Genomic DNA, 21,492 nt, shown 5'->3' on the forward strand with positions numbered 1-21,492 from the left:
ATTAAATTTTAATTTAATTTTATTATAATTTTATTAAAATTGCCTTTTTTATTATAAAATAAAGGTGTCAGCTTCACAGGAGGAAATAATGAATTTAAAGGGTTTTAACTCTGTCAAAGGAGAAATGTGGGTTTTACGGAATCCCAGTAACCTAAAGAATTTTCCTTTCTACTTAAGCGAACTTAGATTTGTTATTCTAAGAGCAAGCCTGGAGAGGTGAAGTTTTGTAAGGGGGTGTCTGTCCATTTAGGTAGTCTGTTTGTTTGTATTACAAAGTATATGTGGCCCTCAAACCATCCAAAGGCTGGTCTCTTTCTAAATCTGACTTATGAAGAGTCAGTTAAGCTATACTATATAATCAGTTGACCAATAAATATGTCCTTTCTCTTTCCTCTATTAATATACATAATTGAAAATTAGTTTGTTTCATTTGGGTCAACAGTGAGTCTGCAGTCATTATTCATTTCTGGTTCATTCTGTTGGGTTCTCCTTTCAGGTCAAAGATGGCAAAGATACAACACTGAATTCTTCCCAGCTGGCCAGGAGTGGCGCACCAATGACATGGCCAAAAGCAATTCTGTGGGCCAGGACAGCTCTAAGGACTCGGAGGGGGAAATGATCTTTGTTGCAGAGAGCAATTGTGCCCTGCCTCAGGAAAGTGATGGAGAAGCAACTCTGAGCTTGTCAGGCTCTGCTCTGCCTGTGAGGAAGCGGTCTCGATCCTTTGAGGATGAGAGGAATCAAGCTTCAGGGACTGGTCAGTGCGATGGGGTTTCTAAGAAAACCCCACGGCACCGATTGTCCCTGTCATGCATAAGGCCTAGGGAAGCTAGGCACGAAGCAGAGGACTGTGTGTCACAGCTCTCCGCAGGATCTGGAAACTCCAGCCAAGAGGTGGAGGACACTGGTCCTGATCCCATTCCTGACTCTTACTATGGGCTTTTTGGGACCTCACCCTGTCAAGAACCCCAGAGCCACATCTGTAGCCTGCCTAGTGAAGTCCTGAGGCACGTCTTTGCTTTCCTTCCTGTGGAGGATCTCTACTGGAATCTGAGCTTGGTGTGCCACCTCTGGAGGGAGATCATCAGTGACCCACTGGTAGGTAAAACACTTGTGGGCCTGTGATGTCTTCTCTAAAAATACATAGATTAGATTCACTTAATGCATACCTCTGATTTTAGTGTTTCTTTAGAAAGAGTAGTTTCCCCTAGCCTCCAGAAGAGCACACAGTTTCCCTGGAAGCCTTTGAGGCTTTCCATATTTGCTACCCTGTGACTCCAGCGTCAGTGCTCTCTGCTTGACATAGCAAATGGTTTGTTGTGCCCAACCACAGACGGCCTGCTCCTTACCCTGTGTTTGCGGGTCAAGTCCCCACCGTCCCAGAAAGGGCTCTCCTGCCTTTGTGCACATCTTACCTCTGCTGCAGGGCTTCACGCTGCTCCTTCCCATTTCATTCCACTGCAGTCTCTCACTTTCTCTTCCTGTGCTGCTGTAGCAGTTTCTACCTGTTACAAGCTTGTCATATTCTGCGCCATGGGCTAGAGAGCCCTTCTTCCTTTAAAGTTTTTGGCTCAATGATAGAAAGCTGGCTGCCCTGTTTGTTTTTGTATTCTTCATTGTACTTCACAATATTTTGCATGTGGTAGGTAATTAATGAATGACCATTCCCACTGAATCACCTTGGAGTACTTTTTGAGATTGACACAGAGGGGAGCCCACTCTCAAAAGACTTTTCAGTGCTGCTGTCAGTTATCTCTGCTCTGGTGCCCTGCCTGCCCCACCCCGCCCCTCCCCGCCCTTTGTTGTTTGGTTGTGTTTCTTCCCTTTACAGGTTCTGGTTCTCCAGTGAACCTGAGGACTGGGAGATGGTTTTGCTTAGCTTATATATCTCTTAGACTAGGCATTGGGGATAAACCAGAGAAATAGAGATTGACTCTCCCTTCAGATATGTTGAAGCTTAAAAATTTCAGGATGGAGTGCAAGATGGACATATTGAGACTTGGTTCATTTTTCTTCTAAGCGCATCACTCTTGCTCCATCCTTTGCTTGAAGTTTTGTCTCCTACTTTCTGAGAATTGTCTTTTTGCTTTTATATGTGTTACAGCATTTCTGCCCACTAAATTGAGGTCTCTTGTGTGTGAACTCAGTAGTCATGGATGGGAATGAGCAAAGGTATTCTCCATTCTGCTTGAGAAGACTATTGGGAAGGTATCCCAGCTTATACTTACCTCTTAAAGTGTTAGAATAATGCTTATTTTTCATCACCAAAAGTTACATGATGATTTATTTTCAGAAACCTATAATGGGTCTCATTTTCTTTTCACTTCCTATGCTTTTCTCTGGCTTTGATCTAAGGTTATGCCGGCCTCATGGAATAAGTTTGGAAGTGCTCCCTCCTCTTAATTTTTACACAGAGTTTGAGGAGGATTGATATTAATTCTTCTTTATAATTTTTGGTAGAATTCTCTAGCAAAGCCATCTGGTCCTGGAATTTTCTTTGTTGGGAGGTTTTTGATTATTGACTCAGCTACCTTATCCATTATTGGTCTCCTCAGACTTTCTGTTTGTTCATGACTCACTCTTGGTGTGTTATGTTTCTAGGGATTTATCCACTTCTAGGTTATCCAGTTTGCTGGTACAGAGTTGTTCCTTAGTCATCTCTTATAATCCTTGTTATTTCTGTGGCAACAGTTGTAATGTCCCCTCTTCATTTCTGATTGTAATTATGTGACTATTCTCTTTTCTTTATCTACCTGAGGATTGTCAGTTTTGTTGATCTTTTAAAAAATCAACTCTTAGTTTCAGTGATTTTTTTTTTCCTCCTATTTTTCTATTTTCTATTTTATTTATCTCTGGTCTTTATTATTTCCTTCCTTCTGCTAGCTTTGGGTTTACTTTGTTCTTTTTCTGGTTCCTTTAGGTGTAAAGTTAGGCTGTTGATTTGTCATCGTTCTTCTTTTTTAATGTAAGTGCTTTCAGCTATAAACTTCTTTCTAGTACTGCTCTCATGTTATCCCGTAAGTTTTGGTATGCTGTGTTTTGTTTTCCCTTGTCTCAGGTATTTTCTGATTTCTTCATGACTTCTTTTTTCGCCCATCAGTTGTGTGTTATTTAATTTCCACATAAATGTGGGTTTTCCAGTTTTCTTTCTGCTTCCCATTTCTTGTTTCATTCCATGGTGATTGAAAAATATACTTTCTATAATTCATTCTCTTAAAATATGTTAAGACTTCTTTTCTGGCCTAGCATATAATCTATCCATGTGCATTTAAGAAGATTGTGTTCTGCTGTCGTTGGGTGGGGTGTTTTGTACATGACTGTGTGTCTCTTGGGTCCGGTTGGTCCAGCATTGTTCAAGTTCTCTGTTTCCTTATTGATCTTCTGTCTGGTGGTTCTGCCATTCTTGAAAGTAGAGTATTGAAGTGTCCTATTACTATTACGTTGCTATCTGTTTCTCCCTTCAATTCTGTCAATGTTTGCTTCCTTGATTGAGGAGTCTGATGTTTGGTGCATATAATTATACCTTCTTGGCAAATTGACTCTTTTATCATTATATAAGCTCCTTTTTTGTTTCTTACAGTACTTTTTTATGTAAAATCTGTTTTGTCTGCTATTAGTACAGCTACAGCTCCTGTATAATTTAGTCATCACTGAAACTCTGAGCCATTAATGTCCTGACAGGGACAGGACCCTATTTCAGATGGGGAAATTGAAGCACTAGCTTTTCCCAGGTTCTATAACAAGTTAATGTTAGAACCAAAACCATGACCTGGTTCTTCTAGTTTCCAGCCAAAATTTGGATAATATAGCTACTCGCTTTGCCCAGATTTTGAATTGTGATCTATACTCGCTTTTCAGTTGATAAAAGGTTATCTGTGTTTGTGGCCTAATCTGTTCTGTCATAGCCATTGCCTGCATGTCATTTTGGATTTTTTTAACTATATAGTTCATTCCTTGGAAAAAGCTGTATCATCGATACCTGATGAACGAAGAGCAAGCTGTCAGCAAAGTGGATGGCATCTTACTGAACTACGGCATAGAAAAGGAGTCAGACTTGTGTGTGCTGAACCTCATCCGGTGAGTTGTCTTCCTCCTGGGAGGGAGATAGGTTCTCAAGTCCCTTCCCATATAGTCCACTTAGGATTTCCTTATGGACTCTGTGACTGTCTTACAGCTACACAGCCACCACTAAGTGCTCCCCAAGTGTGGATCCTGGAAGGGCACTGTGGAGTCTGAGGGATCATGTCCTCCTTCCTGAGGCGGAAGCATGTGTACGGCAGCACCTCCCGGACCTCTATGCTGCAGCTGCGGTATGTGAAGAGGCTGTGGAAGTTACTGAGGGTCAGCGGCACCGTTCTCATTGGAAAAAAGTGCATTGGTGATAAGTTTGTCTGAAGGTTTAGATTTATTTTCAAAATGTTCCTTTAATTGCTCCTCTGAAGCCTCAATCTTGGCATTGGCCCCATTAGAAAAATAAAAGGCCAGATTGTTATAGCTTCTTAAATTTAGAAGGAATTTTAAAATTCATTTGTGTAATTTCATATTCTGTGAAGGAGTCCTCAACAGAGGATGGTCATCTAACCTCTGAACATTCTGATTAATAAGCTTTCTTATAAGGCAGCCCATTCCATTGTTGACAACTTGGGTTATTTGAAAGAGCCAAAGAAATTAAGAATCTTGCTACAGACACACAATGAGTTAATGATACCCTAGGAGTAGTCTTCATTTTCCTCACTCAGTCTTGCAGCTCCTCCTCTACATCAGAGATTCCAAGATTCTGTCTTGGAAGCTACATGAAACCTCATCAGCCTGTTTTCTGTAACTGGTAGGGGTTGGGAATCCAGCCATCTGCTTTTCTCTTTTTTTTCACTTGAGTGAAGTGGATCATTGATGGTGGTGAAGTGAGCTTTCTTTCAAGTCTGGTTGTAGCAAGAGCTACATGGACCCTTCCTTTCTTGGAATGTATTTTTTAACAGGGAGACTTGTAAAGTTAAAAATGTTAAAGATAAATGTCCATTATTGACTATTTCTGTGTTAGTGAACATTTTCTTAGACATACTAAGTAGAGCATACTGTCCATTATAATTTTTTTTAAATTTATTTAGCTTAATATTTAATAATTACTAAATAATAATAGTATAAAATAAATAGTTAACATCTTAATGTCCTCCTCAAGACTGCTGTTTTCTTTTGTGTCTCCCATCTTCTGTGCCTCCCGAGTAGGCACGTATTTACTGGTGAGCTTGTTTTGACTCCATTGAGTGTCTGGACTCAATGGATACTCAGTCCAGAGTATCACACTGGGATACTGTATGAGAGCTCACACTGACCTGGGGAGGGTGGGTGGGGAGGTGAGAGTGTTACCTCTGTGTGAGGTCCTTGTTAGATACTTCATAAATGTTATTTAATTAAAGAAACTGAGGACTCAGATTCAAAGGTGATGAGAAGAAAGGAATCCAGGGCAAAAGGGAAAGTTCTCATTGCTTGCCAAATGTCTTTGGGAAGTTTGTCCTGAATTCCAATACTGTAGGTGGCATCCGAACCCCAAACTTGGCTCTCTTTGCTGTCTGATATGCTGTTCATTTATTGTGTTTGGGGTCTTCTCCCCCTCTATCCTGGCTCACCTCCCCCTGCAGGGTGTCAACGTGTGGGCTTTGGTAGCAGCCATTGTCCTCCTGTCCAGCAGTGTGAATGACATCCAGCAGCTGCTCCTCTGCCTCAGGAGACCTGGTTCCACCGTGACCATGCCGGAAATCACTGAGACCTTATACTGCATCGCAGTGCTGCTCTACGCCATGAGGGAGAAAGGGATTAACATCAGCAATCGGTAAAGCTGTCGGGGGAGCCATGGCCTAGTAGAGTGGAAGGCCTGCCCCTGCTGCAAGTCCCAGCTCTGCTCCTTTCCAGCTGGAACTTGGGCGAGCTGCAGCCTTGTGCTGCTCCACCCCAGGCTCTGTCTGTAAAGTGGAGGCTTTGCACGTTGAAGTGTAGCGGTGCAGGTAACAGTGCTCTGCAGATATCTACCCCAACAACTGGAAGGTGTGGGGAGGCAGTCTTCCCACTTGGGGGGATTGAAGCCCGAAGTGAAGTCTCCTCACTGAAAGAAACCTGTATTCATACTGGGCTGTGTTTTCCTAAGAAAATGTTAGGATTTGGTTCCTCCATTTCTCTTTTTTGGAATAGGGTTTAAGAATTATGCTTAAGTCATTGCCATTTATCATCTTAATGAGAGAAAGGCTGTCAGTAGCATATGGGTTGCTAATTTAGTAACCTGAATGGTTTTGCTTATGAGGTCAGTTTTGAGAGGAATATGCACACTCAGCAAGCTTTTTAGCACCTGTACATGAATGAGATAGTTCTCCAGGCATTCAGGCCGCCACTGGGCAAGTTGGGCCCTCTTCTTGCTCTTGTGTATTGTGTGTTCTGGTGAGGGGGGACAGGCACCGTATAAGTAAATATGTGAAACAAGAACGTTTTAGTGAGCAAAGAAAAATAATAGGATGATGGGCGAGGGAGTGGGAACTCTAGACTGGGTGAAAAAAAGCTTCCCTGAGGAAGTGACGTCTGCATTGAAACCTGAATGTGAAGCCAGCCATTTGAGGATTTAGGGGAGAGCATGTTAGCGGAAGGAATAAGTTATTTAAGGGCACAAAGACAGAAATGAATTTATACAAGGAACAGAAGAAGCCCAGGGTGGCAGAATGTAATAAGTAAGGGACCACTATATGATTATGAGGGGTGGACAGAGACCAGCTGAGGGAAGATGTTGTGGGCCACAGGAGGAAGTCATCACATGCAGGGTATGAGGGCAGCTCTGCAGGCCCTGGTCTCTGTGTGACAGGCAGCATCATGGCAGTTCAGCGGATCATGGGGAGCACAAGCCTGGAGAGGGCTTCTTTCTCTGGAACTAGTGAGCCAAGGAGAGACATGGCTGATGGCACCAGATGAGCTATGGCCATCACCCTTGGTGAGGTTCAAGGATGGAACATTCATTCTTCAAAAACATCATACTTGCTGAGTTTCTGAGTTGTTTCACCTCATTAAATGTAGTTGACGATGTATCGCACTCCAGAGCATTGAGGCACGGGGCAAGGAGTTTTATAACATAATTTGGACAAGACAAATACACAAATGATGAATAACATTAAGGACAAATATGAACCTATGGATAATTTGCATGCTCACATGGGCATAGATGAGAATGGAAGGTATGATATGTTGAGTTTTGCTGTGTTTATGTATTTCTTCCTGCTTTACCTAGGAGATAATCTTAGTATGGCCGGAGGCTGAAATGTTGTATTATTAAAGGTATTTGTTGCACCAAAATGATTGATGTTTGGAGATCACCTCTTTTCACTTGGGATGGGGAGCAGTGCACTAAAATGTGGTCAATTGGTTATGGAGAAAGGAGTTTGGGTTCAGTGGGAACACAGGCTGGTAGCAGGCTGTGTTTGACCATGTCCAGTGCCTCTGTTGAGTGCCCTGTGTCATTTTTGCTCCATCTTGGTGACTTGCCGGTTATTTTGTTTTTCAGTCATTGGTAATCATATCTTGTTATCAGTGTAGCACCTTACCTTTGGAACCTTAAAAGATAGAATGTTCTTCATGCTTCTAAACCACTGTCACCTCATGGGAAGCAGAGAGCAGGAAACAGGCTCAGAAAGATAAGATGACATTAATTTGATGTTGAATAATGATTTCACCTCTAGGAGCAGAATTTACATTTGTTTTTAGCTGGTTCTTACTGGTCTTGTGATTGTCTCTTAAGGTCACAGTTGGTGCCTTGTTCCCCCAAGAGCATGTCCTGGTCTCCGTCCTTTTGCCATTACACACTGGAGCCAGGCGTCTTCCCAGAGCTATGCTCTCAGAGGGCTTTGGTCAGCTCTAGGTATATTTAAATTCTTTTCTTTCTTTTTTTTCTCCCATAATAAGATGGTAGGTATTTTCTTTTTAGAAATAGTAAGAAGTCTGAATACATCTGAGAAAAAATAAGATACAAGTTGTAACTTAATATGAAGAATCTCTAAATCTGCTTTTTCCCTATTAGGATTCACTACAACATTTTCTATTGCCTGTATCTTCAGGAGAATTCCTGTACTCAGGCCACAGAAGTTAGAGAGGAACCTTCAGTCTGGCCAGGGTATGTATTCAGAGGGGAGGGAGGGAGGGAGGGAGGGAGGGAGTGTGTGTGTGTGTGTGTGTGTGTGTGTGTGTGTGTGTGTGTGTGCTTGCCATTCTTGACTCTTTCTCATACTTAAGGATGAGGGTTGTTTTGTTTTAACAACTTTATTGAGGTATAATTTATATTATATAAAATATACCCATTAACTGTAAAATTCAGTAATTTTTAACAAACTTACTAAACATGCATCCAACAACATAACCTAATTTTATGACACTTCTTTCACCCTAATGGGAGGTACTTTTATTGGTGGTGGTTAAATTGTTCATCCAATTTGCCTGTTTGGTTTTGACAGTCCATTACCTGGGCTTTTCAATTCTTTTCTGTTTTACTGATCTGTCTTCTTTAATGATTATAGCAAGAAAACAAGCATCCAACTTACACATGAACAGCAGCTGATTCTGAGCCATAAGATGGAACCTCTCCAGGTGGTAAAAATTATGGCATTTGCAGGTAAGGGAGCTTTCCATTCCTGAAATAGAAAGTCAGGTTCATGCCTCTTACCAGCAAATCCCGATCCTCATACCTGCCAGAGTATCTTTACCTTGATCTGTTACCGAACTGTTAAAATTAAATAATCTAAAAAGCAGCTGCCAGGTAATGCTTTTTCTTACCAGTCAAGGGACATCCACACCGGAGTTCCTGGTGACACAGGTTGTTTGTGGGAATTAAGTCTGTGGGGTGGACACCACTGGGACTGAGCCAGCCTGTTCTGTGTCATTGTACATGCTTAGGCACTGATTGCTTATGGGGTGGCAGGTAGTGTTAGAGCATCTGGTCAGAGTTTCAGTAGCTCCCTGATTTCTGTAGGGTAAAATCTGGAAGGCTCTCTCGCCATTTGGTTCTACCCTACATTCCTAACTATATTGTCTGTTACACTCCTGCCTCAGTCAGCTAGTTGTACTGAGAGTCTCAAGGTACATGGTTGTTTTTGTGTCTGAACCTTTGTTCATGCTGCTTTCTCTACCTGCACTCTTTGCAGTTCTTTTCTGTCTCCATTTCCTACTAAAAGCAACAACCACCGTTTGTTAAATGCCTGCTATGTGCCTGGCACTGTGGTAATCCTAACTATATTCTGGAAGGTTGCTTAGTCATCTCTATTTTTTTAAAAATTTTTTATTAAGGTATGATTGATATACACTCTTATGAAGGTTTCACATGAAAAAACAATGTGGTTACTACGTTTACCCATATTATCAAGTCACCACCCAGACCCCAATGCAGTCACTGTCCTTCAGTGTAGTAAGATGCCACAGATTCACTATTTGCCTTCTTTGTGCTACACTGTTCTCCCCGTGATCCCCCACACCATGTGTACTAAACATAATACCCCTCAGTCCCCTTCTCCCTCCCTCCCCACCCGCCCTCCCACACCCCTCCCCTTTGGTAACTACTAGTTCCTTCTTGGAGTCTCTGAGTCTGCTGCTATTTTGTTCCTTCAGTTTTGCTTCATTGTTATACTCCACAAACGAGGGAAATCATTTGGCTTAGTCATCTCTATTTTATAGAGAAAGATTTGAAGCTCAGGAAAATTATAATGACTTGCCCCAGGTAACATAAGCAATAAGTGGTAGAGGTAGAATTTAAGGCTGGTGTCTCTCCAAAAGTGAGCCTTTTTCCTCCCCTCCCTTCTCTCTCCCCAGTTCTCCTCTCACTTTCCCTGCTGTGCTGTGTTGACTCCCATCATTGATGTTTCTTCTTGATGGAGGCTTCTTTAGCTGTTGGAGTCCTGTATGTTCTCTAAACTCTTCCTGTAACTAATGATATGTATTAACTGGTACCTGATTATATAGTAAGAATAGCCAACATCCATATTTTATAAATGCTTACACACTATGTCATTGATCTCCAGAGCAGCCCTGTTAGGGAGGGAAAGCGGTACTGTTTTTCTTCTTTTAAAGGTGAAAAGTTTTGTTTCCAAATCCATCTTTTTTATCCTACTGTGTATCATTATACTTTGATTCTGTTTTATTGTTCCAACTGTATTTGTATTGTATTATCAACTAGATTGTAATATAAGAACCTTGCTTTATGTGTTTGAATATACTCCCAGTGCTTAGCATACAGCTGAACATGTAGTAGGTGCTTGGTGAGAACTTGCTGTGTGAATGACAAGTGAATAACTGAATAGTCGAATGAGTGGTGGAGAGGCTAGGCAGACAGGAGAGTTCAGAATGGGTCAGGAGAGTCCTTCACTCTCATCTGCCTGCTATTGCTGTCGAAGCATTAATAATGCCTAGGCCAGCAGTGGCTGCCACATCCAGTTTCTCCACTGAGTACATGGTGATTATCCTGCCAGACCCTACAAGGTCAGTGTCACCCACTCATACCTGATGAGCACACTGAGGTTTCGTGAGATCAGGTGGCTTACCCTTTGCTCTTTGGATAGACCCTCCTAGAGCCATGATCCCACCCAGGTAAATGTGCTTAGAATCTGCTCCTCTTTTCACTATACTGTTTGTAATTTTTATCAGTATTGAAACACTTATCACTCAAGTAAGAGGTGAGGTAAGTAAACATGGGTAAGACCTGATTATGGCATCCTTTGCAATAGTTTTTCCCAGTTAGAGGGTCACTCCTTTCCTCTTGGCTTCCCCAGGCACCGGGAAGACCTCTACCCTGGTCAAGTATGCGGAGAAGTGGTCTCAGAGCAGGTTTCTGTATGTGACCTTCAACAAGAGCATTGCCAAGCAGGCCGAGCTAGTCTTCCCCAGCAATGTCATCTGCAAAACCTTTCATTCCATGGCCTATGGACACGTCGGGCGGAAGTGAGCATTGCATTGCCCCCATCATTGTTCCATCTGATGACTGGTTTTCATGCTGTGATCATTGTGATCACATATGAACTCTCACACAATGACACTAAGAACATTTAATGTTTTCATCTTCATTTAGAGGCAGGAAATAAAAAAGATATTTAGCGATTCATGCTTTTCACCAATAAAAATATATTGTTTACAAATAACAGTATCTTGCTGAAGAGGGCATTCTCATTTCTCTGGAATTGAGGCACAGAAAGTCAGAATGATTTGTCTGAAGTCCAGGGTATCACTACTCAGATAGGCTTCCCTCAGAAGTGGGGGAGAAGACTGAGCTGAGGTGTTCTTGGTCCGGGTCTCCTGGGGCCTCTGAACCAGCATTCCCTTGCACATGAAGGCTTGGAGTGCCCCTCTTGGGGGTGACTTGGAATCTGGTCCACACCTTGGAATAGTGGTATTGGCCCTGGGTTGCTGCTTCTGGGCTATTATATGTGAATTCGTGAAAGCCTAATGAAACCATTTCAAATCATGCGTGGACCTTGCTCAACCTCTCTGGTGTTTTTCCTTCACCTATGTGTGACACGTAGAATGACCTGTGGTGTCATTGGAGAGAAGGGAGTTGGGAGAGGAGGAGACACTAAATAGCACGTGGCAGTAAAGCCAAATACTACTCATTTGGAATGTGCATTACAGGTACCAGTTAAAGAAGAAATTGAATCTCTTCAAGTTAACACCCTTCATGGTCAATGCTGTCCTTGCTGAAGGGAAAGGCGGATTCATAAGGGCCAAGCTAGTATGTAAGACTTTGGAGAACTTCTTTGCCTCAGCTGATGAAGAGCTGACTATTGATCATGTGCCTATTTGGTGTAAGAACAGCCAAGGACAGCGAGTCATGGTTGAACAGAGTGAAAAACTGGTGAGTATGTGATGTCTTCAGCAGGAGGGTCTGGGACACGCAAGGAGAGCAGTGGTGCAACATTCTGTTTGTCATTGGTGTCTAAAGCACTGTGGGCAGGCTGTCGCTGGGCGGGGCTGGGGGGACCAGAGGCCCACTGCATGGCTGTGATTGCCCAGTGCTTTCTGTGAGGGACACTCACAGGCCTCTCACCTCACCCTCACACCGCTCCTCCCATTGAACAGGGGCGGCATCTACCCAAGGTTTCTAAGAGCTTGTTGTGGGTCTGCTGGACCTAGAATCTGAAGATTAGAAATTGCTTTCCTAATTTTCATAAGTCTTCAATCATTTGCCATTCTTTTTGTGAATTACTGTCAGTCGTAAATCTAGAGGAATAATTCAGCTTTTTTTGGTTCATCAGGTGTTGTGCTCTCTGAGCAGTGTTCTGTCACTAGGCTTGGCACGGCCCACCATCTTACTCACCTCTGTACTTGACAGGCCAGAGGGGTGAAGGGTGTGGCTGCCACTTACTGGGCTGAGCTGGTGCCTTTGCTCTGACCTCTCTATGTGGAGATGGAAGCATGATGTCAGGGTGCTCTCTTTTCCAGGGTCTTAAACTATGGATTACAACTTCACTTCTCTTCTAGAACGGTGTCCTTGAAGCAAGCAGACTTTGGGACAACATGCGGAAGCTGGGGGAATGCAAAGAAGAGGCTTACCAAATGACTCATGATGGTATGCAGGTTCCCAGATCTTGCTCTCTGTTCAGTGTGACTGCTTTACTTATGAGCTCTGACTCTTGCTATGCCCTCCTTTTAGGCTACTTGAAACTCTGGCAACTGAGCAAGCCTTTGCTTGCTTCCTTTGATGCCATCTTTGTGGATGAGGCCCAGGACTGTACTCCAGGTGATAAACTATTCAGGACATTATAGTCTCAAGTACATAGAAACAGCATCATGGTTATGTAAGAGGGCATGCATGTGAAATCAGTTAGTTATTCTTCTTTGTCATGAAGAAAAGCAAGTGACATTCAGTTGTTCAGAAATCTTTTATTGTTGGACTTCGGATATCCACAGTTGTCCTTTCCCCTGACTCAGCAGATTAATTTTTCTGTAAATGTTTTGCTTAGGTTGTTCTTAAAATGTTGACTAAGCCTAGGTCATCATTTAATGGGGACCAAGACTCATGCCGAGTGGGAAAAGGTAGTCAGGTCAGAGTGAACAATTTGTGTTGCATATTTTTCAAGTGGCTAACAGAAAATAGCATGACTTTGTAGGTCATTTTTGGGCCTTAAGTTACAATGTTAAAGAAGACAATTTGCTTCATATTATATTTGCCCATGTGGTTTCTTATACTCATTAATCTATCCAGGATTAAAAATAGTCTGCATTCCTAGTTTGAGACACTGTTTCTGTGACCCTCAGAAAATCACTCCTTTGGATTGAACAGGCCTATCCTGCAGGGAGAGACAACTCTTGGTGTCCAGCATGCCTGGAGAGTTTCATGAAAGCATTATCATCTTTTTCTGCCTTCAAGTGTGGTTTCTTTTTGCTCTGTGGGTTGGCATTCCTTCCAGTCTCTTACTTTCCCTCTTATTGGTTGCAGCTATCATGAATATAGTTCTGTCTCAGCCATGTGGGAAAATCTTTGTAGGGGACCCACACCAACAGATCTATACCTTCCGTGGTGCGGTCAACGCCCTGTTCACAGTCCCTCACACTCACGTCTTCTATCTCACACAGGTAAGTGCTCTCTGTGCTCCCAAGTTCCCAGAAGTGTGTAAGCCCACACTCTTTCCAGTGATGGCTGTGGGCCTGGTAGAGGCTCACAGTATGCTGCAAATCCTTACTTCTACAATCTTCCATGATTCTCAGGAGAGTCAAAACTGCTTTCATTTAATAGTTCTTCTCCTTTTCACTGTGGTGACATTTGTAATGATCACGCAAAGCAGTGGTGGGTAGAACTGCTAGTGCCTTCCCATGAAGGAAGGCATCAGCGCCAAACAGTACCAGGTCCTGGTACTCTACTGCAATGTGCCCAGAGTTAAGGAAGGAAAAAACAGTTCATTTAAGGATGTCCTTGACAGAGCAAAAGCAGTTCATTTTTTTAAATGCTGGCCCTTGAGTGCATCTCTTCACTACTCTGTGTGGTGAGATGGGAAGTAGGAATAAAGTACTCATGCACACGGAGTGTGTTGTCCAACGAGCATGCCTGTGCTGCAGTTGTGAGCCTTACTGGCAGGTCAACTCTGGTTATTAGGACTCGGGTATTTGGTATTTTGTCAAGAATGAATCAAGTGGACTGTGACTAACTGACAAATGTTTTGTTGCCAGAGATAAAATTCTTAGTTCCAAGTGAAATAAAAAGTTTGGAAAACTTAATGTCTCCAACCCCATGCATGACTACTCATAGTGTCCTTGACTGCCAAAAAAGACTTAACATTCCTCCCCATTTCGGTACGGATCTGCGTAAGGCTATTGGAGTATCTACATAAATTATTTTGAATTCTTCTGCAAAGAAATTTGCATCTTCTCTTCCATTAATCATTTATATCAGCACAGATTCATGAATAATTATATTTTGTGTTGTGGCTCACTCAGAATAATTCTCTAATAATAAAGTACTATTTCTTGAAAGTTTCATTTTCCTTAGACTGCATCCTTGATGTTCAACAGCACATAATATTTCATTACCTTAAGTTGTAAATGGGTGGGAAAAGGCAATAAAAACGGTGAGTTTGGGGAAGAATGGTGCCTCTGCAGCTGCAGTGGTCTAGGAAGTAGGGTGTTGGGCAGTGTTCTGAAGGGTGGGCAGTGGTTTTGCCACGCACCAAGGCAGGGAGAGGAAGGGGAGTGCTTGGGAAGAAAATTAAGCTTGTGGCTGGGTATGCAGGGCGGTGGTTTTAAGTTAAAGTTGTGGGAATCTCAAAGGCAAGGGGAGAAACCATCCCTGCCCTCCATAGTCTTTGTATCATTTACAGTTATTGGCTAGATTTGAGTTGGAAGAAGGGTAGATCTGTGTAAAAGTTTGCCTTTGGCCTTGGAGAATAAAGGGAAGCCAAGCTGTGTGGGCCATGAGGGGCTTGAAGGTGCACACATCACCTTTTTCTTCACTTGTTCTTCCTTTGGCTTGATGAAAGGGTGGGAAAGAGTCATCCGGGAGAGGCTTAGGGACTCCATTGGTAGTGGGAGGAGGCTGAAGGGAGGGAGACCAGGCTGCTGAGGCATGAAGTTTGGGGTTCCGAGCTGAGCTGCTAGCTGTGGTGAGAAATAGTATAGGAAACATGGTAGAAGAATTGTCAAAGATTTGCATGGGTGACTGGATGTAAAGAAAAATAGGTAACTGAGGCTTCAGATAGAGAGTGCTATTCTGAGAACTTAGAAATGAAGCCAGCAGCTCTCAGGTCATCAAGCTCCATATGTGTAAGTAAACTTATAGCAGGGAAACTCCCCACACCCTTCCGGGGTGAGTCAGGAACACTTGGTTGGGTTTGGCAAGGCCAGGACTTAGAAGTGAGAAATGTGCTAAGCTAGCTCAGGGAGGTGTTGTTAATTCTCTTTGTTTTGTTGTTTTTCAACAGAGTTTTAGATTTGGTGTGGAGATAGCATATGTGGGAGCTACCATCTTGGATGTCTGCAAGAGAGTCAGGAAAAAGACTTTGGTTGGAGGAAACCATCAGAGTAAGACTTTCAGTTGCTCTTCTTTTATTTGTTAAAGAACTCAGTTGTTCTCTTTATTTGGAATTGCTATACAGTTTGTGTTCTCTTCCAAAAGGTAGCATTCGAGGTGATGCAAAGGGGCAGGTGGCCCTGTTGTCCCGGACCAATGCCAATGTGTTTGATGAGGCTGTACGGGTGACCGATGGAGAAATACCTGCCAGGATACATTTGATAGGGGTAAGAGTCAGTTACTGTTGATTGCTTCATGCCCAGAAACATTGCAGATAAACACAGCCGATAAAAACAGTCAGCTCAATTAGGATTATCATGCAAGCAAACATTGGGTTTTTGACTGTTTTCACCATCTGTGCTGTGACTAACTGCTATACCCTTGGCCCTTGGGATTATGCTCACCAGACATTCCTGTAAAGTATGACTCAGTAAGGACTGAGGATCTTTTCTTCCACTCTTAAAAAAAATAAGCACCCTTCTCCCCTTTGCCCACCCAGTGAGACTGCTGGTATTCAGAAGGACCCAGTGTGTGGGGGTCATTCGGGTAAGAACAAATGTAAGGTCAGCACAGCCAGAAGGCGCTTGTGGGCTCAGTGCCTAATGTGAATACCTAGGTTCTAGCTCGGGTTCTGGCACTAATGTTGGGTGGCTCACAGCAAGTTAAAACTTCTGTGCGCCCTGTCCTTCCCATCTTGTCTTTCCTTTACCTGTTTCACTGGGAAGATAGGAGAATTAAGTGACCTGTGTGGCATTTTTAACTCTTTGAAGCAAAGTTATATTTCTTAAAGAGAGGCACTCAGTCACTTATGAAGAAAATTTTCCAGGGCTACTATGTCTAGACACTCAGTAAATACAGCAACTGAATTGTAATCAAAGATGTTTTGACTATTCTCCTTTTTCTGTATAAAGATCATATTACCAAGTTATTAAGAGTTTAGAAATTAAAAGGAAAAAATCACCCTTAATCTCAGTATTTCATATAATAATTCTCATTTTTGCTGATTATTCATATCTTTGTCCTTACAGATGCTAATTTTTATGATTGCAGCTATAGTGTACAGAAAAAGTATGGTAATTTTTACTCAACACATGAGCCTGTTTTCTTTCATGTTGTTGCTTTAATGACTTTACAATATTTCATCTAGTGAATAGCATAATTTAGCCATTTTTGTTACTGTAAGAAAATTGTGTTTTTGGAGTGTCATCTGTTCTGGGCATGATAGGAAGTAAGTTGTTTCTTACCCTCTCTGACATTCCCTCATCACCTGTGGCATGTGTCATCACACTTGGCCATATCTGATTTATAGCTGCAGTGTTTGGTCCCTGTTCCAAGTGTCACTTCCCAGTATGACAACAAATCCTTAGAGTGTGGAGCCTCTGTCATGTGTTTCTTCTGTGCTGGGGCTGCCGGTCAGTGCTCAGCACGTGCTTCTAGGTGGAGTTGCGCGGTGCTGTGGTAGGCCCCCCAGGAGCCAGCCTCTTAAAACATACAGTAATCTGGGCCTGCAGACATTGTCTAGTTCTTTCCTCAAAAGCAGCAGTGCTAAGTATTCGTACTCTGCACTTCATGTTCAGGTAGCACTGTATTCCTTGTTGCTACTATTTTATATTCCTGGAAGGTAGATGACTTAAATTGCCCTTTTTGGTGAGAAAACAGTGTGCAGCTAGTTTTTGCCTTTCAGAAAACACAGGAAGAGTTTGAGGTGACAGTCAAAACTTAGCATTTGAAAATTCTGAGTGTTCAGGCTGCATGGTAGCCTAGTGTTTTTGTGTTTGGTGAAGTTTCCACTTACTGCCTTTAGCTTTGGGTGCAGTTTGAGATCCATTTCCAAGAAATCCATCTCTACATTTGTTTTATTTTGTTTTGTTAAAACAACAACAGTAACAAAACAAAATGAAAAACAAACAGAAAAAGCCCACTAAAAACCTTTTTCAGGGGATAAAATCGTTTGGATTGGACAGAATCATTGATATTTGGATCCTTCTTCAGCCAGAGGAAGAACGGAGGAAACGTGAGTACCGCCTGGCTGGGTGCGGCCAGGGAGAAGCACTCCTGGGTGGGAGAGGGCAGCTTGTCTGCGATGTGCTCTTGCTCCTTCCCGAGAAAGCAGGGCTGGTGTTGTGCTTTTACCATCAGGACTGGGATGCCTGAGCCCCATGTTTTCAGATGTACTGAGGGCTCTTTCTAGATCCTTCTCTCGGGAGTCTCTCTGATGTCGGTCCTTTGGGCAGTCTTCTCTCGCCACCTCTCTCTTGGCTCAGGCAGCCTTACACAACTGTCTTCTGCATGGGCCCAGATGATCAGTTCTCACATTTCTATAGTGCTTTCCTTTTCCACACTAAACTGTGTCAGATCACTGTGAACAGGTAAGGGTCTTGAGGGTGGAGCTCTTAATTTGGAGTTTGAAGACAAAGAGGCCAAAGCACAGGTCATTTCACTGACTTAGCCAGGAACACACAGCAGGTTAGTGATGTAGTGGGACTAGAACCTGATCTCCCACCCTTAAGACCATTCATTTGTTATGCTGCTAGTTAGGGATATGGAGCTGCTGCCACTGTGCGTCATTGTAGCCTGTCACGTTCACCTGTAAATGTGTTCTCCTTAGAAAATCTCATTATTAAAGACAAGTTTATTCGAAGATGGGTGCACAAAGAAGGCTTCAGTGGCTTCAAGAGGTATGTGACTGCAGCCGAGGATAAGGAGCTAGAAGCAAAGATTGCAGTTGTTGAGAAGTATAACATCAGGATTCCAGAATTGGTGGAAAGGATAGAACGGTGCCATATAGAAGACTTGGACTTTGCAGGTAAGAAAAGAGGCCTTTACTTCCCACCAGGAGGAGGCATGGTTGGTCTTGGAATGCTTCTTGATGGGTGAACATCGTGTGTGAGCAAGGGTGGCTTTGGTGTGTTCCTGATGTTGCCTTGAGAGGGACCCCCTAGGGGTCCTGTATCTGTTCTGGTGACAAGCCAGTAGAGTGGAACTTTTTAGTCCCAACTCTGCCTTGTGTGCCGTGGGGCTTTGTGTGTAAAATATAGGGAGAGGGCAAGTCACCATGACCTCTGGAATGTGATTCTGAGATGTACTAACTTGTCGACAACTCATTTTCTGCTTTTCCTTTTGTCTATTCATTTCTCTCTCTTTCACTTTTTTTCCTGACTAGCTTCCCATCGCCCCCTTTTCCTGCAAAACTGCAAATATAGGCAAGAAAGCCCAGTTAGAGTTTTGAGAGAATGGTTGGAAGAGTACACTTGTTTTTTCCTCTCGTTTCTTGCCCTGTTAAGCCTAATCTAATTGTCTGCTGTGTTTTTATTCCAGAGTACATTTTGGGCACGGTGCACAAAGCCAAAGGCTTGGAGTTTGACACTGTGCACGTTTTGGATGACTTTGTGAAGGTGCCTTGTGCCAGGCACAACCTTGCACAGCTGCCACACTTCAGAGTGGGTGAGGAGATGGGTTGCGTTGGGTCTTCTTTAAGAATTGGCTGGGGGTGTTTCCTTTGGACTGCCCTGCTTTTTGTTGGATAGTGTGGCCTCTTGAAGAAGCTTTCTAAAAGAAAAAATACCTCCTAGTCCTACATTTTTTATTCTTATCCTGTGTTCTTTAGAAAAACTCAACTCCCAGGGTCCTCTCTCAGGCTGTTAGGTTTCTAGTGACCCTATGCCTGTATCTGATCCCCAGCTTCGGGTTTTTCACCCTCAGACAGTGGGTAGCCTAGCCTCTCAAAGCTTTAAAACATGCAATTTTCTTGTCACCAAGGTGTTTTTTTCTTTAACTAATTCTCTTCTTAGTAAAGAGGCTAGAAAATCATAAAAGGTGAACTCATAAGCACTCGCTATCATTTATCTGCTTTTGTATGAATTTATACTCAAGGCTAGTTGCTAAACTCTAAGCATCAGTGCTGTTATTTTGATTTTAAATCTTAGACTGAAACCATTTGAAGTTTTCCTGTAAACAAATAAAAGGTCTGTTAACCATGGGTTCAAAATTTGAGGCATAGCATGCACTGGTGGACTGAAAATAGAAACACTAAAAATTCATACTTGTTAATGAGTATATTCACAAAAAGAGAGATAGCCATGGTACCAAACATAAATTGGGTTGCAGTGGGGAAGGACGTGCCCATAGAGGGAGCATAACAGCTATGTATTGGCGAAGAGAAGTGTACAGAACTACAATTTCTCCCTGCTGGTCCTTACTGTGTAGTGTTTCTGGAGGGCAGGGGGATAGCAGCTTACTGAGACATAATTCATATTCCATACAATCCACCCATTTAAAGTGCACAGTCTGATGGCTTTTAGTGAAGTCACAGACCAGCTGCTTGTTGCTGGGTTCTTGACATTGTACCAGGTGTTGTGAATGAGAGGGGAAGCCCTGACGTAGATGGTAAGGACCTGTGACAACGTAAGATACTTCTGGGTTGGACTGAGTAAGAGAGAGTGTCAGGAAAAGGCAGACTCTGGGCTTTGCAGATGAGACTTGGGTTCAGCTGCTATGCCCTTGGTTAGACGGGCAGTGGCCAGTTTGTTCTATGACTTGACCTCTGCAGGCCTCACTTTCTGCATCAGTCTGGCAGGGCTGTCCAGAGGAGGAGAACTGGGGGAACACATGAAGTATGTACTGAGTACATCCCAGGTGTTGAATGACCAGTGATCATGTTCCCAGGATTTACCTCTGTAGCACAGACTAAAATTCAGCATTTTGTGCTGCTAGTCTGTTAGGTTTTATTTTTGGAGTTGGTATTTGTAGGAAAATTTTGTATGCACAGTAAATGTTGAATTGTTTCTTTTCCAGGGGAGAGGGAGTGGAGGTAGTAAGCATTTAGATGAGGACATAGATTCCTGTCAGGAGGCTTTTTAATTGAGTTGATAGATGTTTTCCCTTTACTTTCTTCAGAGTCGTTTTCTGAGGATGAATGGAATTTACTGTATGTTGCAGTAACTCGTGCTAAGAAGTGTCTTATTATGACCAAATCATTGGAGAACATTTTGACTTTGGCTGGGGTAAGAAGAACTAGCGTATTTTAATTTAACAACATTCTGATTTTATTGGGTTTGAATAAGACATTTGGCTCAGGATTCTGGGTTTGGGGGTAAGGGCCTCTCTTTTTGCAAGTGCACAGAGACCAGTTGTTCCTATAGGAAACATTCCAACCAAAGAAACAAAAACATGGGTTATTCCTAAATCTGTTTTAAAGTTCTGTTTAAAATAATCAACTGTGTTCACAAATTTCTTAATTTCTCCCCTGCTTGATTAGTGCTCAATGGCAAGAATGTATTCTGCATCTGCACTCCCTCCCTCCCACTGCCTAGTCCCTTTTAAACTGTTCCCCGTAGACCTGTCCAAAAGAAGTCTCCTTGCCAGGGGAGAGTAAATATTCAGGCACCTGGCCTCTTGTCACTGGCTGAGATGCAGAAATGTCAGCAGCTACTCTTTACACCTGCAAACCAGGCTCTCCCCACCCTCTTCTGTCTTTTTCTGCCTTTCACAAGCTAGAGTGTAAGCTCTTTAGTCTTTTTAACTCTGTTGGCAACTGGAACAGAAATTAAGGTAACAGTTACTACTTTTTTTTTTTTTTGCCTTCTCTGTACTACGCTGTTTTCCCCATGATCCCCCACACCATGTGTACTAAACATAATACCCCTCAATCCCCTTCTCCCTCCCTCTGCTCCGGCCCCCCCACAACCCTCCCTTTTGGTAACCACTAGTTCCTTCTTGGAGTCTCTGAGTCTGCTGCTATTTTCATTCTTCAGTTTTGCTTCGTTTTTATACTCCACAAATGAGGGAAATCATTTGGCACTTGTCTTTCTCCACCTGACTTATTTTACTGAGCATAATGCCTCCAGCTCCATCCATGTTGTTGCAAATGGTAGGATTTGTTTCTTTCTTATGGCTGAATAGTATTCCGTTGTGTATATGTACCACCTCTTCTTTACCCATTCATCTACTGATGGACACTTAGGTTGCTTCCTTATCTTGGCTACTGT

The 21,492-nt window shown here is 42.8% G+C and overlaps 1 protein-coding gene across 6 annotated transcripts in view; it reads left to right on the plus strand.

Moving 5' to 3' along the window:
• FBH1 (F-box DNA helicase 1) overlaps positions 1-21,492 on the plus strand; it is a 62,371-nt gene that overhangs the window by 32,544 nt on the left and 8,335 nt on the right. For 5 of the 6 annotated variants that reach the window (XM_036908201.2, XM_036908199.2, XM_036908204.2 and 2 more), the window contains 17 exons: positions 497-1,098; positions 3,947-4,077; positions 4,175-4,310; positions 5,637-5,827; positions 8,048-8,140; positions 8,541-8,635; positions 10,782-10,950; positions 11,635-11,857; positions 12,484-12,571; positions 12,656-12,742; positions 13,442-13,578; positions 15,417-15,516; positions 15,611-15,732; positions 17,444-17,519; positions 18,114-18,311; positions 18,824-18,949; positions 20,402-20,508. In XM_036908201.2, coding sequence (XP_036764096.2) covers positions 562-1,098; positions 3,947-4,077; positions 4,175-4,310; positions 5,637-5,827; positions 8,048-8,140; positions 8,541-8,635; positions 10,782-10,950; positions 11,635-11,857; positions 12,484-12,571; positions 12,656-12,742; positions 13,442-13,578; positions 15,417-15,516; positions 15,611-15,732; positions 17,444-17,519; positions 18,114-18,311; positions 18,824-18,949; positions 20,402-20,508 — 2,616 coding nt within the window. In that variant the 5' untranslated portion in view covers positions 497-561. The remainder of the gene's footprint in view (positions 1-496; positions 1,099-3,946; positions 4,078-4,174; positions 4,311-5,636; positions 5,828-8,047; positions 8,141-8,540; positions 8,636-10,781; positions 10,951-11,634; positions 11,858-12,483; positions 12,572-12,655; positions 12,743-13,441; positions 13,579-15,416; positions 15,517-15,610; positions 15,733-17,443; positions 17,520-18,113; positions 18,312-18,823; positions 18,950-20,401; positions 20,509-21,492) is intronic. The other variant, XR_005029384.2, reaches the window with a different exon arrangement.

Source organism: Manis pentadactyla, chromosome 3 (assembly GCF_030020395.1).
Source record: "Manis pentadactyla isolate mManPen7 chromosome 3, mManPen7.hap1, whole genome shotgun sequence".
NCBI classification, from domain to species: domain Eukaryota; kingdom Metazoa; phylum Chordata; class Mammalia; order Pholidota; family Manidae; genus Manis; species Manis pentadactyla.